General features: G+C 53.8%; 1 protein-coding gene across 1 annotated transcript in view; it reads left to right on the top strand.

Moving 5' to 3' along the window:
• Positions 1–340: 340 nt before the first annotated feature.
• Trim62 (tripartite motif containing 62) overlaps positions 341–23,283 on the top strand; it is a 27,832-nt gene continuing 4,889 nt past the window's right edge. The window contains exons 1-4 of the mRNA XM_021200360.2: positions 341–1,382; positions 14,000–14,095; positions 17,549–17,805; positions 19,506–19,621. Of these exons, the coding sequence (XP_021056019.1) occupies positions 975–1,382; positions 14,000–14,095; positions 17,549–17,805; positions 19,506–19,621 (877 nt within the window). The 5' untranslated portion in view covers positions 341–974. The remainder of the gene's footprint in view (positions 1,383–13,999; positions 14,096–17,548; positions 17,806–19,505; positions 19,622–23,283) is intronic.

The following is a 23,283-nucleotide window of genomic DNA, read 5'->3' on the forward strand; positions in this document are numbered from 1 at the left end:
TACAATCTATGCAAACATTATATTCTATGCAGACTACAGAGCACAGTCTTGTCTTAATACTCAGTTATTATTTCCCTTAGTTCTTCAAATTGATCATCCAGAAAGATGCTTCTTACTTAGGCGCTGTCCTCACACTTTTTCTTCATCAGCTGTCCTCTCGCCCCCTGCCACCAGGACCCTAAACAAACCTGACAGCTGTGCAGACCCAGAAGAAACAGCTGTTTTTCCCGTCCCTGGGGGTCAGGAGCACAGAGGCAGCGAGGCGGGGTCTGGAGGCCCCTCCCCTCCCCCCCGCCCGCCGCGGGGGCGGAGCGGCTCGGGTCCCGCCCGCGGGGGCGGAGAGGGAGTCGGGGCGCCGGGCAGTTCGGCTCGGCTGGTTCCGGGTTGAGAGGCTGCGCTGGACCGAAGCGGTGGCCGCTGAGCTGGTGCGGGTAAGGGGCCGCGCGGGGCCGGGATCTGCGGCCAGGGTCGGGCAGCTGAGCGGGCCGGCACCCCTCCTCTGCTCTGCCGGGCAAAGCCGCGGTGCGGCTGGGTCTGGCTGCTCTGTCCCGCAGAATTCCCCATCCCCAGCTCGACCCCCTCTCAAAGCTTTCCGGGTCCCGGGATTCCAACCCCACTGTGGCCTCCGCCCCTCTTCGGGATCTCCTCCTCGCAGCATCTATCCCTTGGGAGTGTCTGGTCCTCTAGATCCTCCTCGCCTGGAGCCCCTTCCTTGGGACGCCCTCGGCCTCTCTCCTCCAGCGCCCATCGCTGGTGGCCACCTTGGACCTCGAAACCGAGCTCCGGTGCTCGCATCCCGGGTGGCACCCACTCGGCACCGAGCCCTCGCGTCTCCGGCGTCGCAGACAGCTCCCCCTTCGCTCCCCGGCGCCAGTCGCCCGTGCCCCCGTGGGCCTGGCCCCCGGGTACCGCCCCCAATCGCGCCGCGCCGGCCGCCGGCCTCCCGGGCTCCGCTCCGCGCCGCCCCTGGCGCCATGGCGTGCAGCCTCAAGGACGAGCTGCTGTGCTCCATCTGCCTGAGCATCTACCAGGACCCGGTGAGCCTGGGCTGTGAGCACTACTTCTGCCGCCGCTGCATCACCGAGCACTGGGTGCGGCAGGAGGCTCAGGGCGCCCGCGACTGCCCGGAGTGCCGGCGCACGTTCGCCGAGCCCGCGCTCGCGCCCAGCCTCAAGCTGGCCAACATCGTGGAGCGCTACAGCGCCTTTCCGCTGGACGCCATCCTCAACGCGCGCCGAGCCGCGCGACCCTGCCAGGCTCACGACAAGGTCAAGCTCTTCTGCCTCACGGACCGCGCACTGCTCTGCTTCTTCTGTGATGAGCCCGCGCTGCACGAGCAACACCAGGTCACTGGCATCGACGATGCCTTCGAGGAGTTGCAGGTGCGAGGCGGACAGGCGGGCTTGTAGGAGGGGTCAGGGTTCCAATAGGGGCAAGGGCCACCGGCTGACTTAATGCCAAAGGGGCGGTGCTCCGGTGAGGGGCGGGCCAGGGGCGGGACCCTTGGGCATCGCTGTGTCAAATGGGCTTGAGAGAGATCTGGATGGGAGACAGGTCGAGGTGGGATGAGGGAGCCACAGCTGGACCAGATGCTGGCTGAGGCTGAGGCAGAATGGGAGACAGCAGCTCCTTCTGGACTTTTGGGCAGGGGAAGGACCTCCAAAGCTAACCTGGGAGTTGGAGTGGGGTGTGCGGGAGGGGTGAGCTGCTCTAAATGCAGCCACAGAATTCTGGCATGTTTGGGGCATTGTGGGAAGCCGCTTGCTGCTCCAGATGTTCATAGAGATCTAGAGTGAAGCCTGGGCCTCAGTTGGATGATACAAGTGAGGGTTAAGCTTAAGACATGCAAATTGTTCAGAGGGCAGGATTGGGTGCCAAGATTAAATCAAGGTATGTGAGGTGAGAGTCTAAGGTTGGCCTCAAGTTCAGATATGACAAGAACCTTTTTTGAATTTAAACCAGGTTAGGGGCCAATTGAGAGTGGAACCAGGAATTAAAGATTCAAGATTTGGAGAATTAGACAAGATTTGGAGGAGGGGAAGACAAGCCTCTAGGAATCCCCGAGGCCTAGTGACGACCCCCTCTTGTCTTCTACATCAGAATCTTTGAGTACTCAGTTAGACATAGCCCTTAACTGCAGCTAGTCTCCCTAAACCTTTCCATTGTCATTGACAAGAGGGCAAGACCCCGGTCAGTGTCTTTAATACTCCAAGACCCCACCCAAACATTTTCCCTTAAAAGTCTTCCTCAAGCTCCATTGTCGCGAGCAGCGTGTGTATGTGTGTGTGTGTGTGTGTGTTTGTATATATATATAGAAATATAGGTAGATACACATGCTGAGAACTGCATTTCCTGGATGTCTTCTATCAATAAGATAGTATCAATAAGATAGTATCAATTATTTTATTGTCTGTGTGCAAGTATTTTGCCTGCATGTACGTATGTGCACCATGTGCATGTGTAGTACCCAAGAGGCCAGAGGAGGGTGTCAGATCCTGTGGAACTGGAGTTACACATGATTGTGAGTCACCACTGTGGGTGTCGGGAATCAAACCCAGGTCCTCAGCAAGAGCTCTTAGCTGCCGAGGACGGTGATGTTGCCGCCTCAGGGGTGGGACTCCAAGGAGAAGCATCCCACAATCCGCTTTAATTGGATAATACAGCACATCTTCCAAATCCTCCCCATTAGAGAATTTCAGTTACGCAGTCACCTGATGGAATTCTCGGTTACACACTCTTGGTGGGGGGACGCCCGCTAAAGTCTGTTGAACGATTCTCAGGGGTCTTTGACTCCTTTTCTCAAGCTGAGCAGTTTTGGCCCAGCCGTTCTCGTCCCTAGCTTTGGGATACCAGTCGTAGACCATACCTCAAGGTAGCAACAGCTTTCTTCCCTGGCATGTTTATTGTCCCCAAGCCTGGCACAGGCTTAGCCCACAGGACCTACCAATAAAACTTGAATGAATGAATGAATGAATGAATGACCAAACTCGGTTTAAGTTCACCCCCAACTGGGGGATTCCGAAGTGGAAGATGTTTTTCAAAAAAAAAAGAAAAAAAAAAGAATAAGAAATAGAGTCACTAACCCGTGAGTGGTGAGTTCTATGTCCCTCGAGATACTTAATCAGGAATTTGAATACCTACTTTCCCGCCTGGACTTTGATGAGGCTGACCTGGGAAGAACTTATCCTTCCTCCTCCTGAGATCTCTCCGGAAGCCCTGTACTCTGCCGGCTAGCCTCAGCTGCCTCAGCTCTCTCACCTGAGGAAGAGACTTGCCTCAGTGTCCCCCTTTGGACTTAGGCAGGTGCTGGCAGAGACACTTGCCTCCCCTTGGGGAGGCTATGCTGAGAGGTGGAGTTCAGGCCACGCTCCACCCCCATCTGCCTCTCCTGCCTCCTGGGAAAGCAGCCTCATTAGCTGCTGGGAATGAGGCAACCTCCCCCCTCAAGGTCTGCTCACCCCCCTAGCAGCTAGTGGCTGCTGGAGCCTGTGCTGAGGCCCCGATCTCGGGGAATGATGGAGAAGCTGCCAAAGCCTTGGAGATCATCTGGTGCAGAGCTCACTTGACAGATGGAGATCCGGTAGAGGGGGGGAGGGGACTTGCCCGGGGTCTTGAAGGCAGAGGAGTCCAGGCTCATACACAGCTGGGGTCTCCAGGCCCCCTACCCAGAATTAGGCCTGCAGCTTTTACCTTTCTGCCAAAGCTCGGAGGCCACAGAGTGCAAAGATTAGTAGTAGCTTTGTCTTTAGCAACCGGCTGCTCCACCCTGGCCCTGCCATCTGCTGGCTGTGTGACCTTAGGAAAATGACTTGCTACCTCTGAGCCTCTGGCCCCTTGACCCGATGTGCAGAACTGCTCTGCGCCCTAGATGCTGGAGGGCAGGGGCTCTGCACCCTGGTGTGCTGTGTGAGTTCGGTCAAGTCACCTCAGTTGTCTGAGTCTCCCCGTGTCACCAATTACCTTCCCAGGAAAGGTGATGTAAGGGTTAATAGTTCTTGATCCAAAGCGCCGAGGAGAACTGTGGCTGGCACAGTCAGCAGCCATAACTTTTAGACATCTGTGTTTATTCTAATGGCTCTGTTTACATAGAAAGTGGGACAATATGACATAAAAAGCCAAATATCCCTCATCCTACCTGAGGCTAAGCTTGAGTCGAATTACTGTATAGTTGTGTAGAAATCTCATGTGTGTGTGTGTGTGTGTGTGTGTGTGTGTGTGCGCGCACGCGCGCACGTGTGTGCACAAATACACATGCAAGTGCACATGCATGCCCCCCCACCCCAACTACTGCTGAGCCCCTGGATCACAGAGCAAAGAGAAGGGAGGAGCCCATCTTCAAGGAGTTTGGGGGTCCATGAGCCAAGGGCTGCCCCCAGCTGTCCTTGTAATACCTCGCATAATCTTTCACAGCACCTGCTGTAAGGACTGTTGAGATTTATTCTCTATTAAATGGAGGCAGGCTCACAAAGTGAGAGTGAGTGTCAGGGTCAAGACTTGGGACCTGCCCAAGTTGGACCTCATACGGCCTCTCTGGTGTCTCTGAGGCCACTCCCTGGCCTCCCCTTTATCATCCAGAATTGTCTCCTACCCATCCCGCTTGGTTTTTGTGTCAAGAGCACTTAGCACAAGACCAGACTGGGGGCACAGTCTGTTGGTGCCAGCTGACACCACAAGGGCAGGTGGCTGGGGTGTCACTCTGATCAGGCATCCGGCTCCCTAGCCATCTCAAGTTCCTGACCCCCAGAGAGAGGATCCGATTCATCCGAGCCTCCCTCCCCAGGCCTCATGTGATCACTGGAGCTTTTCCTAAGGCGTGTCTCAGTGCCAACAAAGGCATCAGGGCTGAGCCTTGGATGGGAGCCTGACAGGCTGGGCACAGGGATGAGAGCCATGAGGCAGCCCCAGGAGGGGAGAGTAAGGTTGGGGAGGGGAGGGCTCAAATCTTTACTCTGACTTTTCCTGCAAGGTGAAAGGCGTGGGCTTTTCTGAGGTCTCTTCCTGATCTAAGAAATGAGAGCCAGAGCAAGGCTGCTCACCGTCCATGTAAAGAGAGAGTCACTCATATCCCTAGGGGTACCCTGGTCAGAGAGACAGATGAACGTTTCTGTCCTGGGGAAATGGCGCTCGTTTCCTAGGGAAGCACAGGCCCCTGTGCACATAGCAGCCTGTAAGAGGGTGAGCTGACTGCGCGCTTCTCCTTGAAGATGCCTGGGCAGCCAGGGATGCCTTGTCCAGATGCACAGACCACAGGTCACAGGGGAGAGAGCTGGGGGTTGGCGTTGAGGCCCCCAAAATGTTATTTTCTGGAACAAGGCCGTCTGGTGACAAGGCCAATGGTGACAAAATGCCACCTCTGGAAAGCAGAGTGAATTACCTGGTACTGTGCAGTGGGCACAGTCCCTTGAGACAGTCCTTCCTGTCCCTACACCCTGAGAGGGTCAAGGAACGGGTGCGCTATTCACACACTCCCTGAGGCTGGTAGCCTGGGAACTTGCCTGAGTCCTCCCTACAAACAGGGGGAAGAGCTAGAAGCTCCAGCTTCTTCATCAACCCTCACTGTGGCCTCCAGGAGCAACCAATCCCCACTTTATATAGGGGACCAGGTTTGGCAGAGCTCTGTACCCATTGGGTCCAAGACCTGGCTGACCACTTCACCTTGAATTCTGCCTGACACAGGGTGGGCACAGAGGACTTGGAGGTAGGATCAAATTTGGATTCAAGACTGACTTTAATGTTTTGTCGTGGCCTCCTAGCTATGTGCCTGCCGAGGGTCCTGTGTTGAACTCAGGATATAGCTATCTGATCCTGGCCCATCCATGGTTCTGGGAGTCAGGCCCCCTTGTAGATAGGTAGCTGTTTCCAAGGTCTACCCAACTCCCTAAAGTTATCCGGGCCAGGACAGAGAGGGCATGAGCAGAAATAAGAAACTCATCCACAGCCCCTGCCGGTGCACTGTGAAGGGACCGGGCACACCCCCTCCTCTTCCTTCTCTCTTAATACTCACAAACCATTGCCTCATTTACAAATGAGGAAACCAAGGCACAGAGTCTGTGGACACACATGCAGATGGCAGTTGTTGGGGACGGGCATGAAGATGGGAAAGTGACTTAACTTGCTTTAGATGGGCCCTGGGTCTGGCTGTGGTGGCACAGGGGTGGGCAGGCTTCAAGGATTATATGTTGATCCCAAAGACTCCGAGGAACCAGGGACGGGTGTGAGCAAACCGGTGTGACCTGTCAATTATATACCTGGAGCGGTGTGCGTGGCCATCTGTGGGAGGCCCTAGGACGGGGAAGCAGCTGTATTGCCAGGGACTTCGAGGGCTTGGCTTCAAAAACAGCCGTGCCAGGGAAGCACTTGTGGCTGCCAGGAGGAACTGGAGCACCCAGGTGAGGGCCTGGGAGGAAGGAAGAAGGAAGGAAACAAGTCTACCCTGGGTAGGAAAAGAGGCGAGCAGGGCTAGGATTCTGACCCAGGATTCTCACATGGAGGTTCAACTCCATAGAGATGAGAAGGTGCCTGAAGCCAGAGTCAAGATGGCGCCTATAGCATCTCCTGCCAAGGCCAGGAAGAAGGATAACCTTGTAGCAGAGGTGTCTGGACCCCCTAAAATCACTGCCTCTGTACTGACCCTTCCAAGTAGGTGTAGCACCCCGGGGCCTGGCAGCTGATAGAACTGTACAGCTGTGCGCATATGTGGTCCTATAAGATGCTCCTTCGCTTACTCCCCAGCACTGATGGGCCCTGAGGAGTCCAGCTTCTCCCCCAGTTGGCATCCAAGACTTCCACTCCAGCCCAGCCAGCCCTAGCCAGCCTTTCCAGTTCCTGACCTCTACTCACTTGTCACTTGCCTAACTCTGGTCACTTCCTGCCCGACCAGTCCTTACCACTTGGAAGGGCCAGAGGAGCCCTGTCACCTGCCTTTTGTGCGCTCCCATCAGAAATGAAGTCAGACCCCAGTGCTCTCTGTGTTCCAAGGTCCTGTTTCTCTCGGTCTTAGGATGGCTTATCACCTAACTTCTCCTGGTGATTCTGGACAGAAAGGGTAATGTGGAGCCAGAGAAGCGACTGCACTCAGGTCTAGCTTGGCAAACCAACCAGTCTACGAGGGCTCCTTACAGGAGACTGGGCGAGAGGTTGCTTAGAGGGACATGGGTAGCTCTGAGCCCTGCCATGGAAAGGGACACTCTAGCATAGGCGACAAATCACACAAATGGCTTGTGGTTCTCCCCTTTCAGTTAACCTCTCACCTCCCATATACTCTCAAAGCTGCAGCTGGGTTAATCCGGCGGGGGAAGCAGTCGGTATTGGGTGGCCAGAATCTCAAGTGCGGGTCTGATGACCCCTTTCCTGCTTCTTCGAGGGACTGTTAACCTCCCAATCTTGACCAGGTAGTCCCAGCTACTCTGCTTTTGAGACAGGGGTGGCCATGGCGTGCCTAGAGGACAGGGCTCCACAGCCATGACGGCAGCACCTTAGATTGAGCTCACCCTATATGGGGTGTCATGTCAGAAACCTCACTATTTAATGGTCCCAGCATCTTTCCAAGGCCTGTGCTGTTATAGACAGGTTAGAGACCCAAGATGAAAGGAGGTGCTACTGACATCATGGCCAAGTGGTGATGGCTGAACTGGATCCCAGGCAGACCCCATGCTACCCCTGTCACCCATTGGAGGTTTTGCCTCTACAACTAGCTGCAGACTAGTCGAAGTTTAGGGACTATGTCTCTCTGCTGAGGATGATCACACAAACCTGACACCCAGAGGGTGCTCGGAATTCGTTGCTGTTGAATAAAGGGAACAGAGAGCTCAAGAGGTCTCGAACATGTTTTTGGAGTCACCGAGGACCTTGCCTCTGTCTCTCAATAGCTTTGCAACCAGGGCAGCTATGCTCACCCTGTTTTTCCTCTGTGGGTACTCTGTCACCTAGGAGTTTATTGACAGTTTCCTGTTTGCTAACTGGCCTCTCAACGAAGAGTGTGTTCTCTGGCTTACTCTCCCCTGGCAAGCTGTATGGCCATGGGCCAGTCAGTCCCTTCGCTTAGATTTGCCATCCCGTCCTGGCGATGGCAGGGGTTGGAGCAGATGGTCCCTCCCACCCCTTCCTGCTTCTGCCATCTCAGGAAGCAGGGAGGGGCCGCCTGGGCACAGCATGGAACCAGAACATGAAGCCATGGCAGGAGCCTCAGATGGGGCACAGTGACAGCATCCCAGGCACCCTGTGAGTGCCAGGTTATGTGCCCTAGAGGTTTAAATACATCATACTATTATTACATCACTTCTCACTCCCCTCCATAGGTCCTGGGATTTATCCCCATTTTGCAGATGAAGGCCCTGGAGCTCAGAGAGGTTAGATGACACCGTGGTGAGATGCAAGCTAGTTGGTGACTGAGCCAGCTTTCTCACCCAAATCTGTCTGATCCTGGGCTGGTAAAGACGGAGTTAGAGACAGGTTAGAAATGAAACACAGCTCCTTCTGCGCCCTGCACCCACCCTGTGCGCTCCAGGCTTTGTTTGGGGCTAGCTGTTTCCAGGGCTGTATATTGGGCCCAGTGCTGGTCCTCCTAGATGGTTCTCCCTATCTTTCTATCTCCTGTCAATGTCACAGCTGGCTCCTCCCATCCGAGCCTCGGGGAGCTCTGACCTGGTCTCTAGGCCTGGGCAAGGACCTGGTCTCTGGGCCTGGGCGGGTTCACCTGGCCAAAGTCAGAAGTTAGGCGTGCCTGGCCCTGTCCTAGGTACTGAGTATGAGAACAGCTCCAGGACATGGTCCCTGCCCAAGATCCAGTAAGAAAGACTGCCGGGTAATCTTACAGTGTGTGGAGCTTGGTACTCTGGCTCAGTTCATAGGTGCTCGCCTAGCATGCCTGAAGCCCTGGGTTCGATTCCCAGCACCACATAGTTTGGGTGTGGTGTTGCACACCTTTAGGAGGATCAGAAGTCCAAGGTTATTCCCTGCTCCAGGCTAACCCAGGCTATCTGAGACCCTATCTCTAAGGGTGGAAATGCATTTGCCACCACAGTGCAAGGCTGGACCCTGCACAGAGGAATGTCCAACAGCAAGGGAGAACTGGGGAGCTGGGCTCTCGGTACAGGTGACCTCTGAGTCATATGAGTACCCTGAACAGAGGCCACATTGAGCAAGGCCGGGAGGCAAGCCCTGCACAATGCTTAATGCTGTCCAATAGAACTTTCTGGAACACTGGAGAGTTCTGCATCTGTGTTGTCTGGCGCTATAGCTGCCAGTCCTAAGTGGATAGTGAGTCCTTGAGATGAGACGAGACTAGTACAGCCAAGAAATTGAATTTTCCACTTCATTTCATTTTGACCCATTGCGGTGTAAATAGCCACACGGCGCTGATGGCTGTCATGCCGAACAGCTCAGGTTTAGACAGAGATGACTAGAGACAGTGGGGATGGTGTGGAAGGCTTTGAACGCTGCCCCAAGGCCTCGTGCTCTCCTTTCCAGACTCTTAAGAAGTCCTGGGGGTTGGGAGAAACCTTTCGATGTCCACTGAAGATACTGGGGGCGGGGGGATAGGGCACAGATGGCCTGGTCCTGAGGCTGGAGTTTTCAAAAGAAGGATGAAGGACAAACTAAGAGCTGTGGGTGTGGAGAGAGGACCAGACTCCACCCCCTGAGAGCTGACTGGTCAGGTTCAGAGCTGATTCTCAGGGTTCTAGCCAGGATGACACCAGTGGGTACTCTTCACTTGGTAGAACCACCTGTTCTCAGTAAGGGAGGGCAGGTCTGATGTCCCCAACACTATCTCTAAGTCCACTATGATGAGTTTGTCCAGGTCTCGATCCTCAGTCCACCCCGCCCCCAGCCTTGACAGTGCCATAGGAATCCCAGAAGGCCTTGCTGTGTGTGTGTAGAGAGGTGGAGAGTTTCCACTGCCCCCTGGAAGGATATAGGAGGAAGAAAACAACAGTTTTCCTCAGATCCTGGGTCCAAGATCAGTGAGGAGTTTGTCCGTGTCCCGGGATGTTCCCGGCCAAGTGAGAAATGGGGTTTCCAGGGCCTTAGAGGACTCATGGGGACCACCATGGGGGAGAATGTTGTACTAGCCATCTCTCCAAACATCTACCTCTTGATCAGATGAATTCCCAAGCTAGATTAGATCCCAGGCTATCAGGGACCAAAGGAGCCACACTCTGCCCTGTGGCGAAGTAGACCTGCCTGTCCAGGACTTGGGGGCCCAAGAGCCTTAGGAATGACCCTCAGCTGCTAGTACTGCAGGCTGAGGAGCTGAAGCTCAGGGAGGGCGGATTTCCCTCTTGTGAAAAGAAAGCCTACCTGAGAGGCTCTGGTGTGCCAGGGACGTGGAGTTGACTCCTGGTTTTCACATCTCTGTCAGGGCCCATCCAAGAATCTCACACTGGTGGCTTGAGATCCACTGTGAGGAAAGCATTGACGCCGTAGGAATTAGCTGGCAGTATTAGGGCTGACTGGCCTTCCTGTCTTCTCTTCTGTCCTTCCTTCCTTCTCTCCCTCCTCCCTCCTCCCTCCCTTCCTTTCTTCTTTCTTTCCTTCCTTCCTTTGTCCCTCCCTCCCTTCTTCCTCCCTCCCTTCCTTCCTTCACTCTTTCCTTCTTTCCTCCCTTCTTTCCTTCTTCCTTCTTTTCTTCCTCCCTCCCTCCCTTTTACCCCCCCACCCCAGGAGCAGGCCTGGTGATGATGTGCGAGCCCCCACAGTCCTCAGACACACACACTTTAGCTCTTCTGCTTTCCACTCGTGACATTTGTCTCTACTGTTGTCTCATACTGAGATGCCGGCTAGAGTTCCTCCATTGTGTCTGTTGAAGCTCTCTACTCTCACAAAATGTGCCACCCCCATTCTGTTGGTTACCCATTTCCATGACCACAGCATCCAGAGTGGCCTGTGCATCACACACTCTCTCATCTTTTCCACCGTGTGGACCACAGTCGTCATCCCCTTGCTCTTTGCTTACTTTTCTGGTTTATTATCAGTCTTTCCTGGAAGATTCCCCCTGGGCAGAAACTGCCTCTGTCTTGTTCTCTGTTGTAAATTCGGAGCCTCAGTGGTGCCTGTTTAACATAGCTGCTCAATGAGCACTTCATAAATGAGTGAGGGACAGTAGCAGGCAGACGCCTCTCTTCTCTGCCCCTTCCTTTTTTCGTTATCCCAGCCATTGTTCCTGTCAGTGCTGAGGCTGTGGAATGGCTTAGGACAGCCATTTGCTGAGGATGCCCCCTGCTCTGACAAGATGGATACATAAGACAGAGATAAAAATAGGAACCAGCTAGGCAGTGCTAGCGCACACCTTTAATCCCAGCACTTGGGAGGCAGAGGCAGGCGGATCTCAAAGGTGCCTGGTCTACAGAGCGCATCCCAGGGTAGCCAGGACTACACAGAGAAACCCAGTCTGAAACACCTCTTCCCCCCAAAAAAGGAACCTGTTTTTAGCCTGTCGTCTGGCGCTGCTTGGCCTAAGCTGACTAGGGTCCCTAGGACTTGCTCAGGGTCTCTTTTCATGGAAATTCACTCACACAGATCCTTTTCGGAGCCCCAGCAAGTACCAGACAGCCACTAGGTGCAGACCACAGGGGGAGGTGGAGCAGTAAGCCATAAGGAAGCTGAGGACTAATATGGGAAAGGAGGAGGACAGACAGGAGGACACATCCTCTGATACCGAGGCTAGAGCCTCAGTAAGTGCAGACAGCTGGACTCTGTTGGGGACATCCATCCTCACCCCCATTTATGTATTTGACAAATAAGCAAATACACCTGCCACGTGCTAGTACCACTCTGGACGCTGGGGATACAGGAAGATGTAACAGCAAACGAGCTGCACAGACTTCCCACCCTCATAAAAGTCCCAGCACAGTGAGCGAGGTAAGCAACACACACACGCACACGCACACACACACACACACACACACACACACACACACCATTGGTGAGTAAGATCCCTTCTGTCAGAAAAACAGGTACAGCAAAGACCCTCCAAGGCTGTGTAAGAGATGCCTCTGTCTGTGGGGGGATCAGACAGGACCCTGCTTGATCAGTGAAGGATACTAAGCCTGAGCGAAGTCCCGCAGCTGGAGGGGTGAGATTGCAATATGCTTGCCTGCTCCCCATCCCTGTCCCCACCCCCATCCCCACCACCAAAATAATGTCCCAAGTTTTGAGCCAGCTCTGGATGAAGGAGGGGTGCCATTTTGTCTGGATGAGAGCAAGAAGGGAGGAAAAGAGGGGATCGAGGAGAGTCGCATGGGGAGATGCAGAGTTGAAGCAGACACCAATCCCTTCAGTGGTCAACATAAATGGCACCCAGTGCAATGTTTTCCTCAATAAAAAATAATGCCAGAAAAGTCTGTAAAGAACAAACTATCAATGTCTTTAAGCAAAGCCATCACAAGTAAGCCAAATGGAGCTCTAGACAGGAAAATCGCAATACCAAGCCTGGCTTGGGTCAAAGGGGGAGGCAGTTGGGTACGTGTGTGTGTGTGTGTGTGTGTGTGTGTGTGTGTGTGTGTGTGCGCGCATGCATGCTCGTTCGGTGCACAAAACCTCACCTGTCAAAGCTCGGCAGCAAGCCACTCTTTAAAACCAAGCTTATCTTTGTTATTCTTTTTTAAAATTATTTATTTTTATTTTATGTGTATGAATGTTTGCCTGGATGCATGTCTGGGCACAACATGCGTGGGTAGCCAGAGGTCAGAAGAGGACGTCTCATCCCAGCCACTGAAGTTACAGACTTGCAAACCACTTTGCAGGCGCTTGAACTGAGCCTGGCTCCTCTGCAGGAGCCGCGAGTGGTCTTCACAGCTGAGCTATCTCTCCAGCCCCCGGCCATGTGTTGTTGTTGTTGTGTTGTTGTTGTTGTGTTGTTTTGTTTTGAAACAAGATATCTCATTGGGACCTAGAGCTTGCCAACTAGGTTAGGCTGACAGGTCAGAGAGCCCCAGGAATCCCCTTGGGTCCCTAGTGCTGGAGTTACAAGCATGTGCTACCACAAGCAGCTTTGGACACCAGGGCTGGGGGTCCAACTCGGGGCCTGGTGCTAATGTGGCAAGCACCCCACTGACTGAGCCACCTCCCAGCCTCCAGTCCTGTTTTCATTTCTAGAGGCGATACCTTGCCTGTCAGGATTGGTTACAGTGGATCGCCTTAGGTGTCATCACTGCAGAAAATATGACAGCTGGCTTTAAGCTTGTAGGCGCCAGCTCGCCATGCCAGCCCTGACGGTACATGCTGGCTGTGTGTTCTTGACCTCTTTGTACCCTGTTTTCTTTTTGAAAATGGGAGTAGCAATAGTGTTCCAGGAAGGTGTCCATGACCTGAACCAGCCCAAGGCTGAGAGCAGGGCCCAGCCATGTGAGCAGAGACTGTGGGCAGTGAGTCTGTGCTGCTGCAGCCTGGGTTCCCATTAGAAACAGATGCCAGCCAGTGGCTAAAGGGCAGGCTGAGGGAGCGTATGCAGAGGTTGTTTGGCATGGGGGGGGGGAACAGAGGGGGACAGAGAGTGAGGCCTGGTAACTCATGACTGTAACCTAGCTACTTAAGAAAGTAAGGCAGAGCTGGGCGTGGTGGCGCACACCTTTAATCCCAGCACTTGGGAGGCAGAGGCAGGTGGATTTCTGAGTTCAAGGCCAGCCTGGTCTACAGAGTGAGTTCCAGGACAGCCAGGGCTATACAGAGAAACCCTGTCTCGAAAAAAACAAAACAAAACAAAACAAAAAAGTAAGGCAGAAGGTTTGCTGCAAGCTAGAGGCCAACCTGGGCTACATAGTGAGTTCTGGGCCAGCTTGGTCTACAGAATGAGACCCTAATTTCAAAATAAAAAGAGACCTAGGATATGGCTCTCTCTTGGATTTAGGGAACAAACTCAACAGGATATGGTGGGTGAACTATGATGGGAGATAGGCTTTGGGGTTGGGGGTCAAGGGCAGAACAGCCCCCAGCTGCCAACAGAAGACTGCCCTGGCTGGGTGTGGCCTTCTCCCCCATGCAGGCCCTGTGTGTATTTCAGAGAGAACTGAAGGAGCAGCTTCAGGCCCTTCAGGACAGCGAGCGGGAGCACACGGAGGCGCTGCAGCTCCTCAAGCGACAGCTGGCAGAGACCAAGGTGAGCCTGGCCTGGTGTGGGAGTGAGTGGGGTGGGCAGTGCTGAGGTAGGGCCATGAAGGATCGATCCTTCGGCCCTCTGAGGAAACCTAGCTTCCGGGTGTGTAAGAATGGTGGGAGAGAGGCAGGGTGTGTAGGAGCAGAGCTTTTGAGAAAGTGAATGAGACCCCCAATGTCACTGAGACCCCCAATGTCACTGAGACCCCCAATGTCACTGAGACCCCCAATGTCACTGAGTGGGTTGGTGCCTGAGTGCGACCATTTCTCTTCAACTGTGACAGAGTTGTGGGACCAGGGACCTTCTGAAGACTTACTGGCTATCTGAGGGGCTGAACACATCTGCTTGGTCTCTTATGTTCTTCCTGTCCCTTCTCTCTGTCATTATTTCCTCCCTCACTGCCCAGAAGCCAACTGTGGCGTGTCCCCTCCAAGCCATGACTGCTGTCATTTCCCCTCTTGGACTCAAGGATAGAGATAAAGACTCTGGAGCCAGGTGTCATGAGACACACCTGTAACTCAGCACTAAGGAGGCTACCACAGGGAGGGGTTGGGTCTCGGGCCAGCCTGGGCTACATGGCAAGACCTTATCTCAAGATGTTGTGGGAACCTGAATCTATCTCTGAGAAGTAGGAGGAAATTCTGTTCTGTGGTCTCTGGCTACAGTGACGGCAAAAAGAGCCTTTTATCCCTAACCTGAGAGGAGTCCTCACGCCCAGGCCTCACAGTGACCCTGTGACACTGGGTAAAGCATAACCAGTTCAATCTAGAACATCAGGGCTGGAAGGAGAGCTTCCCATACTCAGGGACTCTGGGAAATGTCTTTAGGCTGACCCTTCTCTACAAGATGAAAGGCGGTGCAGGCTGGAACAGAGCCCTGGGGTCCCCTGGCCTGGAGAAGCCATTGGTAATTGGTAACCTCCATCTGGGAATCAGCGGTGGCCAGCAACCCACAGCGTGGTCTTGGGAGGGTCATGACAGACATTTCTTCAGGACATTCCAGGGGGCCTCTGAGCAGGGCCCCTCAGTGGGAGAGAGATGAGAGACCGCCACGGGGTTGCGACCTCAGTGTTTCTCCTCTTAGTTTCTCTGTCCAGCGACTCCACACTGCTCCTGTGAGGAGAAACAGATGGGAACCTGTCTGAATGGGCCTGTTCTCCCCTACGGCTGCGCTTGCCTTGTTCACCCCTCTTCTCCCCCCACATTCCTTCTCCTCCACTGACCTCCTGCCCGCCTTTCCTGTCCATCTGTGTACGGCTGGGGCCCCGCCCCCTTCACTTTCCCCAGCCTGGCTTCCTGTCTGGACCCGGTGTATTTATATAAGAAATGCTGACGGAGGTTTTGAGGCTATATTTCACCTGGTGTCTGACCGGCTTCCATGCCGTGCCTGCCTGCCCTCCAAGGGCCTCATAGGCTCTGAGATGACATGTTCTTGGTTGAGTGTTTCTGAAAGGGCCACAGCTGCCCCAGACCCAGTGTGTGTCTGGGAATGTGGGAAACTGGACTGCCTTCCCCACCAAGGAACTGAATGACAACCCAAGTTCAATCCGCGGGACCCCCCAAGATGAAAATAGTCATGAGGGCTCAGCACCCGACGCCCCCCCCAACCTAGCACAGTGCCTGACCTATATAGTAACGAGTTGTCAGGCAAATTGAGTAAAAAAAAAAAAAAAAGTAACAATAATAGTAAAGTAAGAAAGTGTAATCCCAGCAAGGGAATTTCAGCCAGAGAAACGGACATTCAAGCCTGAGCCCCAGCCTCTCCCTGCAGCTTGTTTTAGTGGCGAGATGTATGACGCTGTGAAGAGTTTGGAAGACCCCATAGGGTTGTATACAGCACTCCTGGACTGACACTCTGATGTGCCACTTCCTGACCCCCTCTCTCTGCCTCCATCCTCTTTCTCCATCCATCCTCTCTCCTCCTGGGGATGCTGGATTCATAGAAAGGAAAACATACACTGCCCCAGCTTTGTGGTGCAACCTTAAGCAAATCCCTCCATCCCTTAAACTGCCCCTGACCTCCAGCTTGTGCCAGCCCCTGGGATGCACACAGCAGGCAACATGACATTCCAACCTAGGAAGGGCTTGTGCAAGGACTAGAGGGACATATTGTGGGAGAGACAGCAGAGAAGAATGCTGGCCTGTCTAACACCTGAAAAAATGAAGCAAAGTCTCTGGGGGGCGGGGAGCTCTCCCCCCACTGGGTTTTGGGGAGACACAGAAACAGAGACTAACCCAGTCAGCGTAGCCCTGGAAGACTGCTCCAGAGGATACAGCGAGGTGGAGCCCATCCTCCCTGACATGGCTGCTTCACCCTCTCTGGGTGAGAGACTCCAGGAGGCCTGTGGCAGCCCGTGCCTGCATCCCTGGCTCCTCAGTCCACTTCTTCTTTGTCTTCCTGGCGTGTTGGGTGGGCATGCGCAGGGAGGCTGGCTCACCGCCAGGAGTTCTTCTCACAGGCCCGGCAGCCACCACAGGAGAGAACAGGCCCTAATTGAGCCTTTCTGGAGCCTCCCACAGAGCCCCAAGCACTGAGCACAGTGGGGTCTCTGACTCTGTGAACTGCCAGCCAGAGGCCCACAAAAGTGACATTGCAGAGGCAGGCCCCACATGGTGGCTAGCTACATCCTGTGTCAGTGTTCCTCAGGCTGCCCCCTCTGCCTGCCCACCCCCATCCCCAGCCATCACTCCTCCCATCCCAAGCGCCCAATCAGAAGCTATCTCTCCATGGGTATGCCTATTAGAAACCACATCAGCTTTCTCTCTGCACAGGGTCCATTTGATAAACATCTCCACCGCACCCCTGCAATGAGGCTTGTGTAACCCCTCTCACAGATAGGGACACTGAGTAACACCAAGCTTAGGTAGTTGAGCCCACTCCAGCCAGAGACCCAGTCACTCCTGTGTGTCCTCTTGGGCCTAAGGGAGTGTCTCTAAGTGTGTTCAGACCCCCTTGACAGTGTGACCTTATTCCCACAGCAAAGGTCTTGGGGGGAGCTGGATGGGCAAATAACCACCAAGATTTGTCCATCCTGTGCCTGTTTATGAGGGCCACTGACCTCAAGATCCCCTTTGTCATCCCTTGGAACCTATAGATGCGTTGTTTAAATGGCAGACCACTAAGTCTGGGGTTGGACATGTAGGCATCCCCTACCTAGCTTTCCCATCCCTCCTTCCTTCATGCCAAGTGTCTGGGCCGTCCCACCCACTCATGTCCTTCACAGTCTTGGTGGCCTCGCCAGACCTTCACATCATTCTCCTGATAGACCCCCATGGAACAATGAGATGAGCCCTTCCGTCCTGTGCAGGTCCCATCTCACTCCCTGTGGGCTGTCCCCTGCCCAGCAAGCCTCCCCTCCCCCATCCTTGTGTCAAGACTCCCCCTCCCACTGGCAACTGGACACACGCAGACTTTCCCACAGCCCCTGACAGTTGCTTCCCCCCTATCCCCCCACAGTCCTCTACCAAGAGCCTGCGGACCACCATCGGGGAAGCCTTTGAGCGGCTGCACCGGCTACTGCGAGAGCGACAGAAGGCCATGCTGGAGGAGCTGGAGGCCGACACCGCCCGCACACTGACCGACATTGAGCAGAAGGTCCAGCGTTACAGCCAGCAACTGCGAAAGGTGCAAGAGGGGGCCCAGATCTTGCAGGAGCGGCTGGCAGAGACTGACCGGCACACCTTCCTTGCCGGAGTGGCCTCCCTGTCTGAGAGGTAAGTGCCACCTGCCTGCAGTCTTTCTCAAGTGCCTCTCCCAACCTAACCAAGGCAGTGAGGGGTTCTGGGAGATGGGGCTGTCAGCAGATAATTCATTAATCATATTATCACCATCGTTTATAGGAATCTGGTATTGGAGCCAGGCCTAAAGGTCTTCCATATTCGTATTATTCTGTGTATAATATATTCTGAGCTGGGTGTGGTGACTGACACCTGTAATCACAACACTGGTAATGTTAAGGCAAGAGGTTTGTCACAAGTTTGAGGCCAGCCTGGGCTATGTAGTGAGTTCCAGCCTGGGCTACATAGTGAAATCATATCTCAGAATAATATATGCATATATATTCTGTCTGTATTACAACAGCATAAGCAATATTTGATGATGCTATAGTTATTTAACACACTTTTGTATTATGTGTCATTTATATATTTTATGCTGTTTCATTTGGGGGAGATGGGGTGTACGTGGTCATGTGTGTGAAAGCCAGAGGACAAGTTCAACTGTCATTCTTCAGGCGTTCTCCACCTTGAGGGGCTTGTTGGGGGCAGGGGGTGATGGGGAGAACTTGAGACAAGGATTCTTTGTGAATCCCTGACATCCTGGAACTCACTCTGTAGACCAGGCTGGCCTAAACTCAGAGATCTGCCTGCCTCTGCCTCCCAAGTGCTGGGGTTAAAGGCATACACCACCATAACCCAGTCATCTTGGGTTGTTTTATTTTTTTAAGACTTCGTGTGTGTGTGTGTGTGTGTGTGTGTGTGTGTGTGTGTGTGTGTGTGTGTGTGTTTGAATGTATGCCACCAATGTATGGATGCAGCGAGCTCTCAGGACCACTGATGGGTCTCTTCAGCCCTGACCTTGTCTTTTGAGACGAGGTCTCCCACTGACCTGGAACTGTCTAAGCAAGGTAAGACTGTCTGAGTCTCCAGAGAGTCCTCCTAGCTCTACCTATCCAGTGCTGGGATTTCAAGTGTGCACCACCGCACCTGTTTTTGTTTTAATGTGGGTGATGGGGATCGAACTTCGGACCTCCTGCTTGCAAGACAGACCCTTTAGGAACTGAGCCATCTCCTCAGCCCCTTATTGACAACAATCCGGATACTATGGATCATTCTATATAGACAGTAGATTACCCTAGCCTTCTGAGCCTCACGCAGGGAGTTACAATACTGTCATCTTCATTTCATGAATATAGACTCTGAGGCTGGGAGATTAGATCAGTTGGCCAAGGCTGCTTGGGCTGGGGGTGAAGCCAGTGGTCAAGCCCAGGCTTCTCAAAGTTCCTATTCATGGCTTCCGTGAGTGTTGGCTTGCTGGAGGTCAGCACTTATCACTGACGTCATGATGTTGGCCCTGAGTCAGCCACTGAGCTAAGCATTTTTTCGTCCACTACTCCATGCTGTCCTAGAAAGGCAGGGTCTAGCACAGGGTCTGGCACAGCACCCTTTGCACTTGACTTTGGTCAGAAACCTCAGAAAGGACCACATGCCCTGTCTCGAAAAACCAAAAAAAAAAAAAAGAAAGGACCGCATGGTACCCATCTTACAGAGGAGCAAACAAACCGAAGGTAACAGAACGGTCACAAGTGGGAGAAGCTGGCACTTGTATATCAGCTCGCACAGACATGTCCCTCGTGGCCACACCCTGGAGGTGGGTATCAGACCCCAAAAAGCCTTCTCTCCCGCTGTCCTTCCAGGCTCAAGGGGAAGATCCATGAGACCAACCTCACGTACGAAGACTTCCCGACCTCCAAGTACACCGGCCCCCTGCAGTACACCATCTGGAAATCTCTTTTCCAGGACATCCACCCAGGTGAGACTCTGCCTGTCCCCTTGGTGAGACAGGGAGGGATATGAATTGCCACCTGGGCCCGGGTGTGACAGGTGGCAGAGCAGGAAGGGAGCAGAGTGCCGGCTCATGTTCTGTTCTATCCTGTTCTTTAACTGCTTCGTGTCACTATGCCCCACTCAGGTCCTGGGATACTTACCACAGTCATCCGTGTGCCATACGTGTGGGATTGGAGGCTGGGAGCTAGAGCGATGGGGTGGGTCCTCTGCTGTGACCAGAGCCCATGCAGAGCTCCCCGCGTCTCCAGAAAACCCTCTACTAGATGCTCCATTGCTGTGCCTGTTCCCCAAGTGGAGGGACAGAAGTCCTCTGTCCTGACACAGGAGTCAGAGTCCATCCACCTGGGTGGATTTATTATTGTATCCTATAGTGAATGTCCCTCGGTTTTGAGAGTCCAACGAGACAGACAAGTGACCAGCCCTTGATGGTCTAGCAGGATAAGCGCTCTGACATGAGATGTGCACATATCATAGAAGCCTCCAATATGGCAGCAGCAAGGGTGGGAGCAGTGTCTGCCGGGGGGGGGGGAGGGATTAATCAGAAGTTCCAAAAGGAGCATGGGTCACCTCAGAATGTCCCCAGTTGAGCCCCAGCAGGGATCGATACAGTCTTCCAGGGTGTAGATGCTGGATCAGAGAGTGAAGCAGTACACCCGAAGAGAGACAAGAACCCCTGAGGTCTTTTCCTCTCCTCCCCTGGGACCCAGGGGCACCTCTTGAGTAGGTGGTCTAGGAGCTTTCCGCCTGGCTGCTGTCTGTCCCATGCCTATCATAGATGCCTCATCCCATCAATCAAAGCCCTTGGAGACACCATACTCGGCTGTACTGAGCCATTTTCAGGCTGTGAGAGAGCTAAATTCTCTGTCCTCTGTGCATTTGTCTGGGGACCTTGACACCATCGTCAGTCAGTATTTGACGACCAGAACTCACTCTCCTTTGTAGCTTTGCTTTTAAACACCTCTGCTGAACCGCCGCCATCTTGGTTTCCTGGTCACAATGCCTGACACAGTCTGTGTGGGCTCACTCTCTCTGGACTCGGGGCTTTAAGGGCCCAGAGGCTGGGTTCAAGTTGTCCCCAACAGCCAGCAATCAGTGTTTGTTGGTGAAGGAATTAAAACAACAACGGACGTTAGAGCCAGGTCTACCTCTAGAATAGTGCCTAGTGTATACAGTAGGTACTCTGTAAGTGTTGAATAAAGGGCCTTGCTACAGGTCCTTCGATCCTCCCCCTTCCTCTTCTAGGCCAGTTAGGTCCTCTAAATGACAGGGATGGTAGTATTCCTTTTTTGCCTCTGTCACAAGTGAGCAAGTGATCACTCCAAGCAGGGTATACCTCCCTCTGTACCACTGACCAAGAAGGTCTTGCCGGAGGCCCTGTCCCACACCCAGGAGGCTAGCAGCACCCTCAGCCTCTATTCGGGAGATGCCACCGTCCCTTCCCCTCTGTTACAGCAACCCAAAGAGTCTCCGGCCATGGTCAGACTTCTTTTGAAAACCAAATTGCCTCAGTTGAGACCACAGGCCCTGAGAACACTACCTGTCAAGGGACCGAGGGGACAGGTGTGTGACCTGAGCATTCTGCCCTGAGTCAATGCCCCTGGGACTTCAGACAACAGTGACCTGGTTGGCTGGGCCCCTTTCTTTGTCTGCAGAACCTATGAAGTCACTCCGGCTCAGCACTAGAGCCTTTTATGTCCAGATGGGAGGGCTGCTTTCCCCCCAGGGACGTAACTGTGGCTTCTAGTGGCTTCCTGCCTACCCCTCCCAGCCCAACCTGCCCATTAGATCACCGGAGAACCCCATCAAACAGCTGTCCCTTACCCTGGAGCCTCCATGCTTCACCACCTCCAGCCCCCCCCACCCCCGCTGCCGCCCAGTCCCCCAGCCCTTCGCCCACCAGCCCCTCTGCCAAGCCAGTCTAACCCCTCCTCCCAGGTGCAAACTCCCAGTGAGCCAGACAGCCCATTGTCCCAAGGACACCAGACACTCCTCTCCCTCCTCAGCCTCCCCGGCCTTGTCTGGCCTCTCCTCCACTGCTCCTCATCTGGATTTAATCATTTTGAGTGCCAGACTGTTCCCTGCCCCACTGTGTGACCCAAGGCAAAGCTGGCCCCCAGCTGAACCTCAGTTTTCCCACCTAAACCTTAGGGATGATCCCAGTTGTTGCCCAGGGTAGATAAGAGAGTGAACCGGTTTCTTTGTAACTTAGTAAGCAAGTTTTACTCTTTGTTATTATGTATCACTGGACACTTTTCCCCCAAGCTGGTCAGACTTTCTGGGGCCACAGGATGGAAAGACACAGCTCTTGTTCCAACTCACTTTTCACGCCAGATAGAATCTGAGCAAGCCGCTTACTTCAGAGAGCCTCAGTTTCCCCTTCTGAAAAAGGGCAGCAGTCGTTGTAACCTGGGATTGCTGTGGTGCCCCCTGTAGGGCCATGCCTATTCCGTGCAGGGAAGCTTAGACTGCAGAGGGCCCGGGGAAGTGGGAAGCCTGTGGGAACAGATTTCTTTTTCTAAGGCTTGGCTTGTGGGGGTGGGGTGGGGGTGGGGGGAACAAGCGTATTTCCTGTCCCATCATCCCCCTACTATACTGGAGAACAAAGAGTGTTTCTCGCTGAGCGCCTGGGCAGTCTTTCTCTGCTGCTTGGGTGATAGTTGAAGAAGAACAGAAGCCATTCTCATGGAGTCTGGAAATCTGTGACCCTTCCTGGGTGCCTTTTGACCCAAGGCCTTAGGTTTTAGAACCTTGGGACATACCTGTAGAGGAGATAGGCCTCAGGCCCAGCCTTTTGTTTATAAATCATGAGTGTCACAGTTAGAGGTGGCCTCTGACCTGAGCGAGCCTGGGGAAAGGCTTTGGTTCCAACGGGTCTCGCCACTCTCCTGAGGGTACCTGGAGTAGGGGGAAGGGGAGCTGCCAGGGTGCCTCTCAGGTCCCTAACTGCTCCCTCTGAAGGCCACTGCTTCTGCCAGCTTCAGGGAGACCCTTCAAGGTCTGGAGATAAGACCCTCTGTTGAGACGAGATGGGAGAGCTTCTTGTAGCCTCACAATCTCTGGCGTGTAAAGAACACTCAGAATCAGGCCACGCCGCTATCCTAGGGAAACCGCCCAGGCTCAGCCCTAGCCCTAGCCCCAAGGAGCTGGCCCCATCCCTGGAGAATCAGGACCTACACAGAGGAGGAATGCTTCTCCCCTCCTCTACACAGGACTCAGCTGGGTCAGGCTTTCCCCTGCCCACAGGCTCTCCTCACTGTCACACTGGTCTCAGAACCACCAGGAGCCCGACCCACTCAGCAGTGGCTCTGAAAGGGGCCCACAATGTCCTACACAGACTTAAGAGTCAGGCTGAGTCTTCGTGCTTCTTGCCAGTATCCCCCTGACTGTTCCTTGACCCTTGAGGTCTCCCCACTACCATCTCCTTATACCCTCCTAGGCACCGGGGATATGGGAGCCTGTCGTTCCCTACTGCTGGTGTTTTCACCAGAACCCTAAGCATCCTCACATCCACTCCACCCCAACGGATCCCACTGTCTGTAGTGTAAACAATGCAGTGTCTGTATCCAATTAGTTTCTTACTCTCTCTCTCTCTCTCTCTCTCTCTCTCTCTCTCTCTCTCTCTCTCTC

The sequence above is a fragment of the Mus pahari genome, chromosome 6 (assembly GCF_900095145.1).
Source record: "Mus pahari chromosome 6, PAHARI_EIJ_v1.1, whole genome shotgun sequence".
In the NCBI taxonomy this organism is placed as follows: Eukaryota; Metazoa; Chordata; class Mammalia; order Rodentia; family Muridae; genus Mus; species Mus pahari.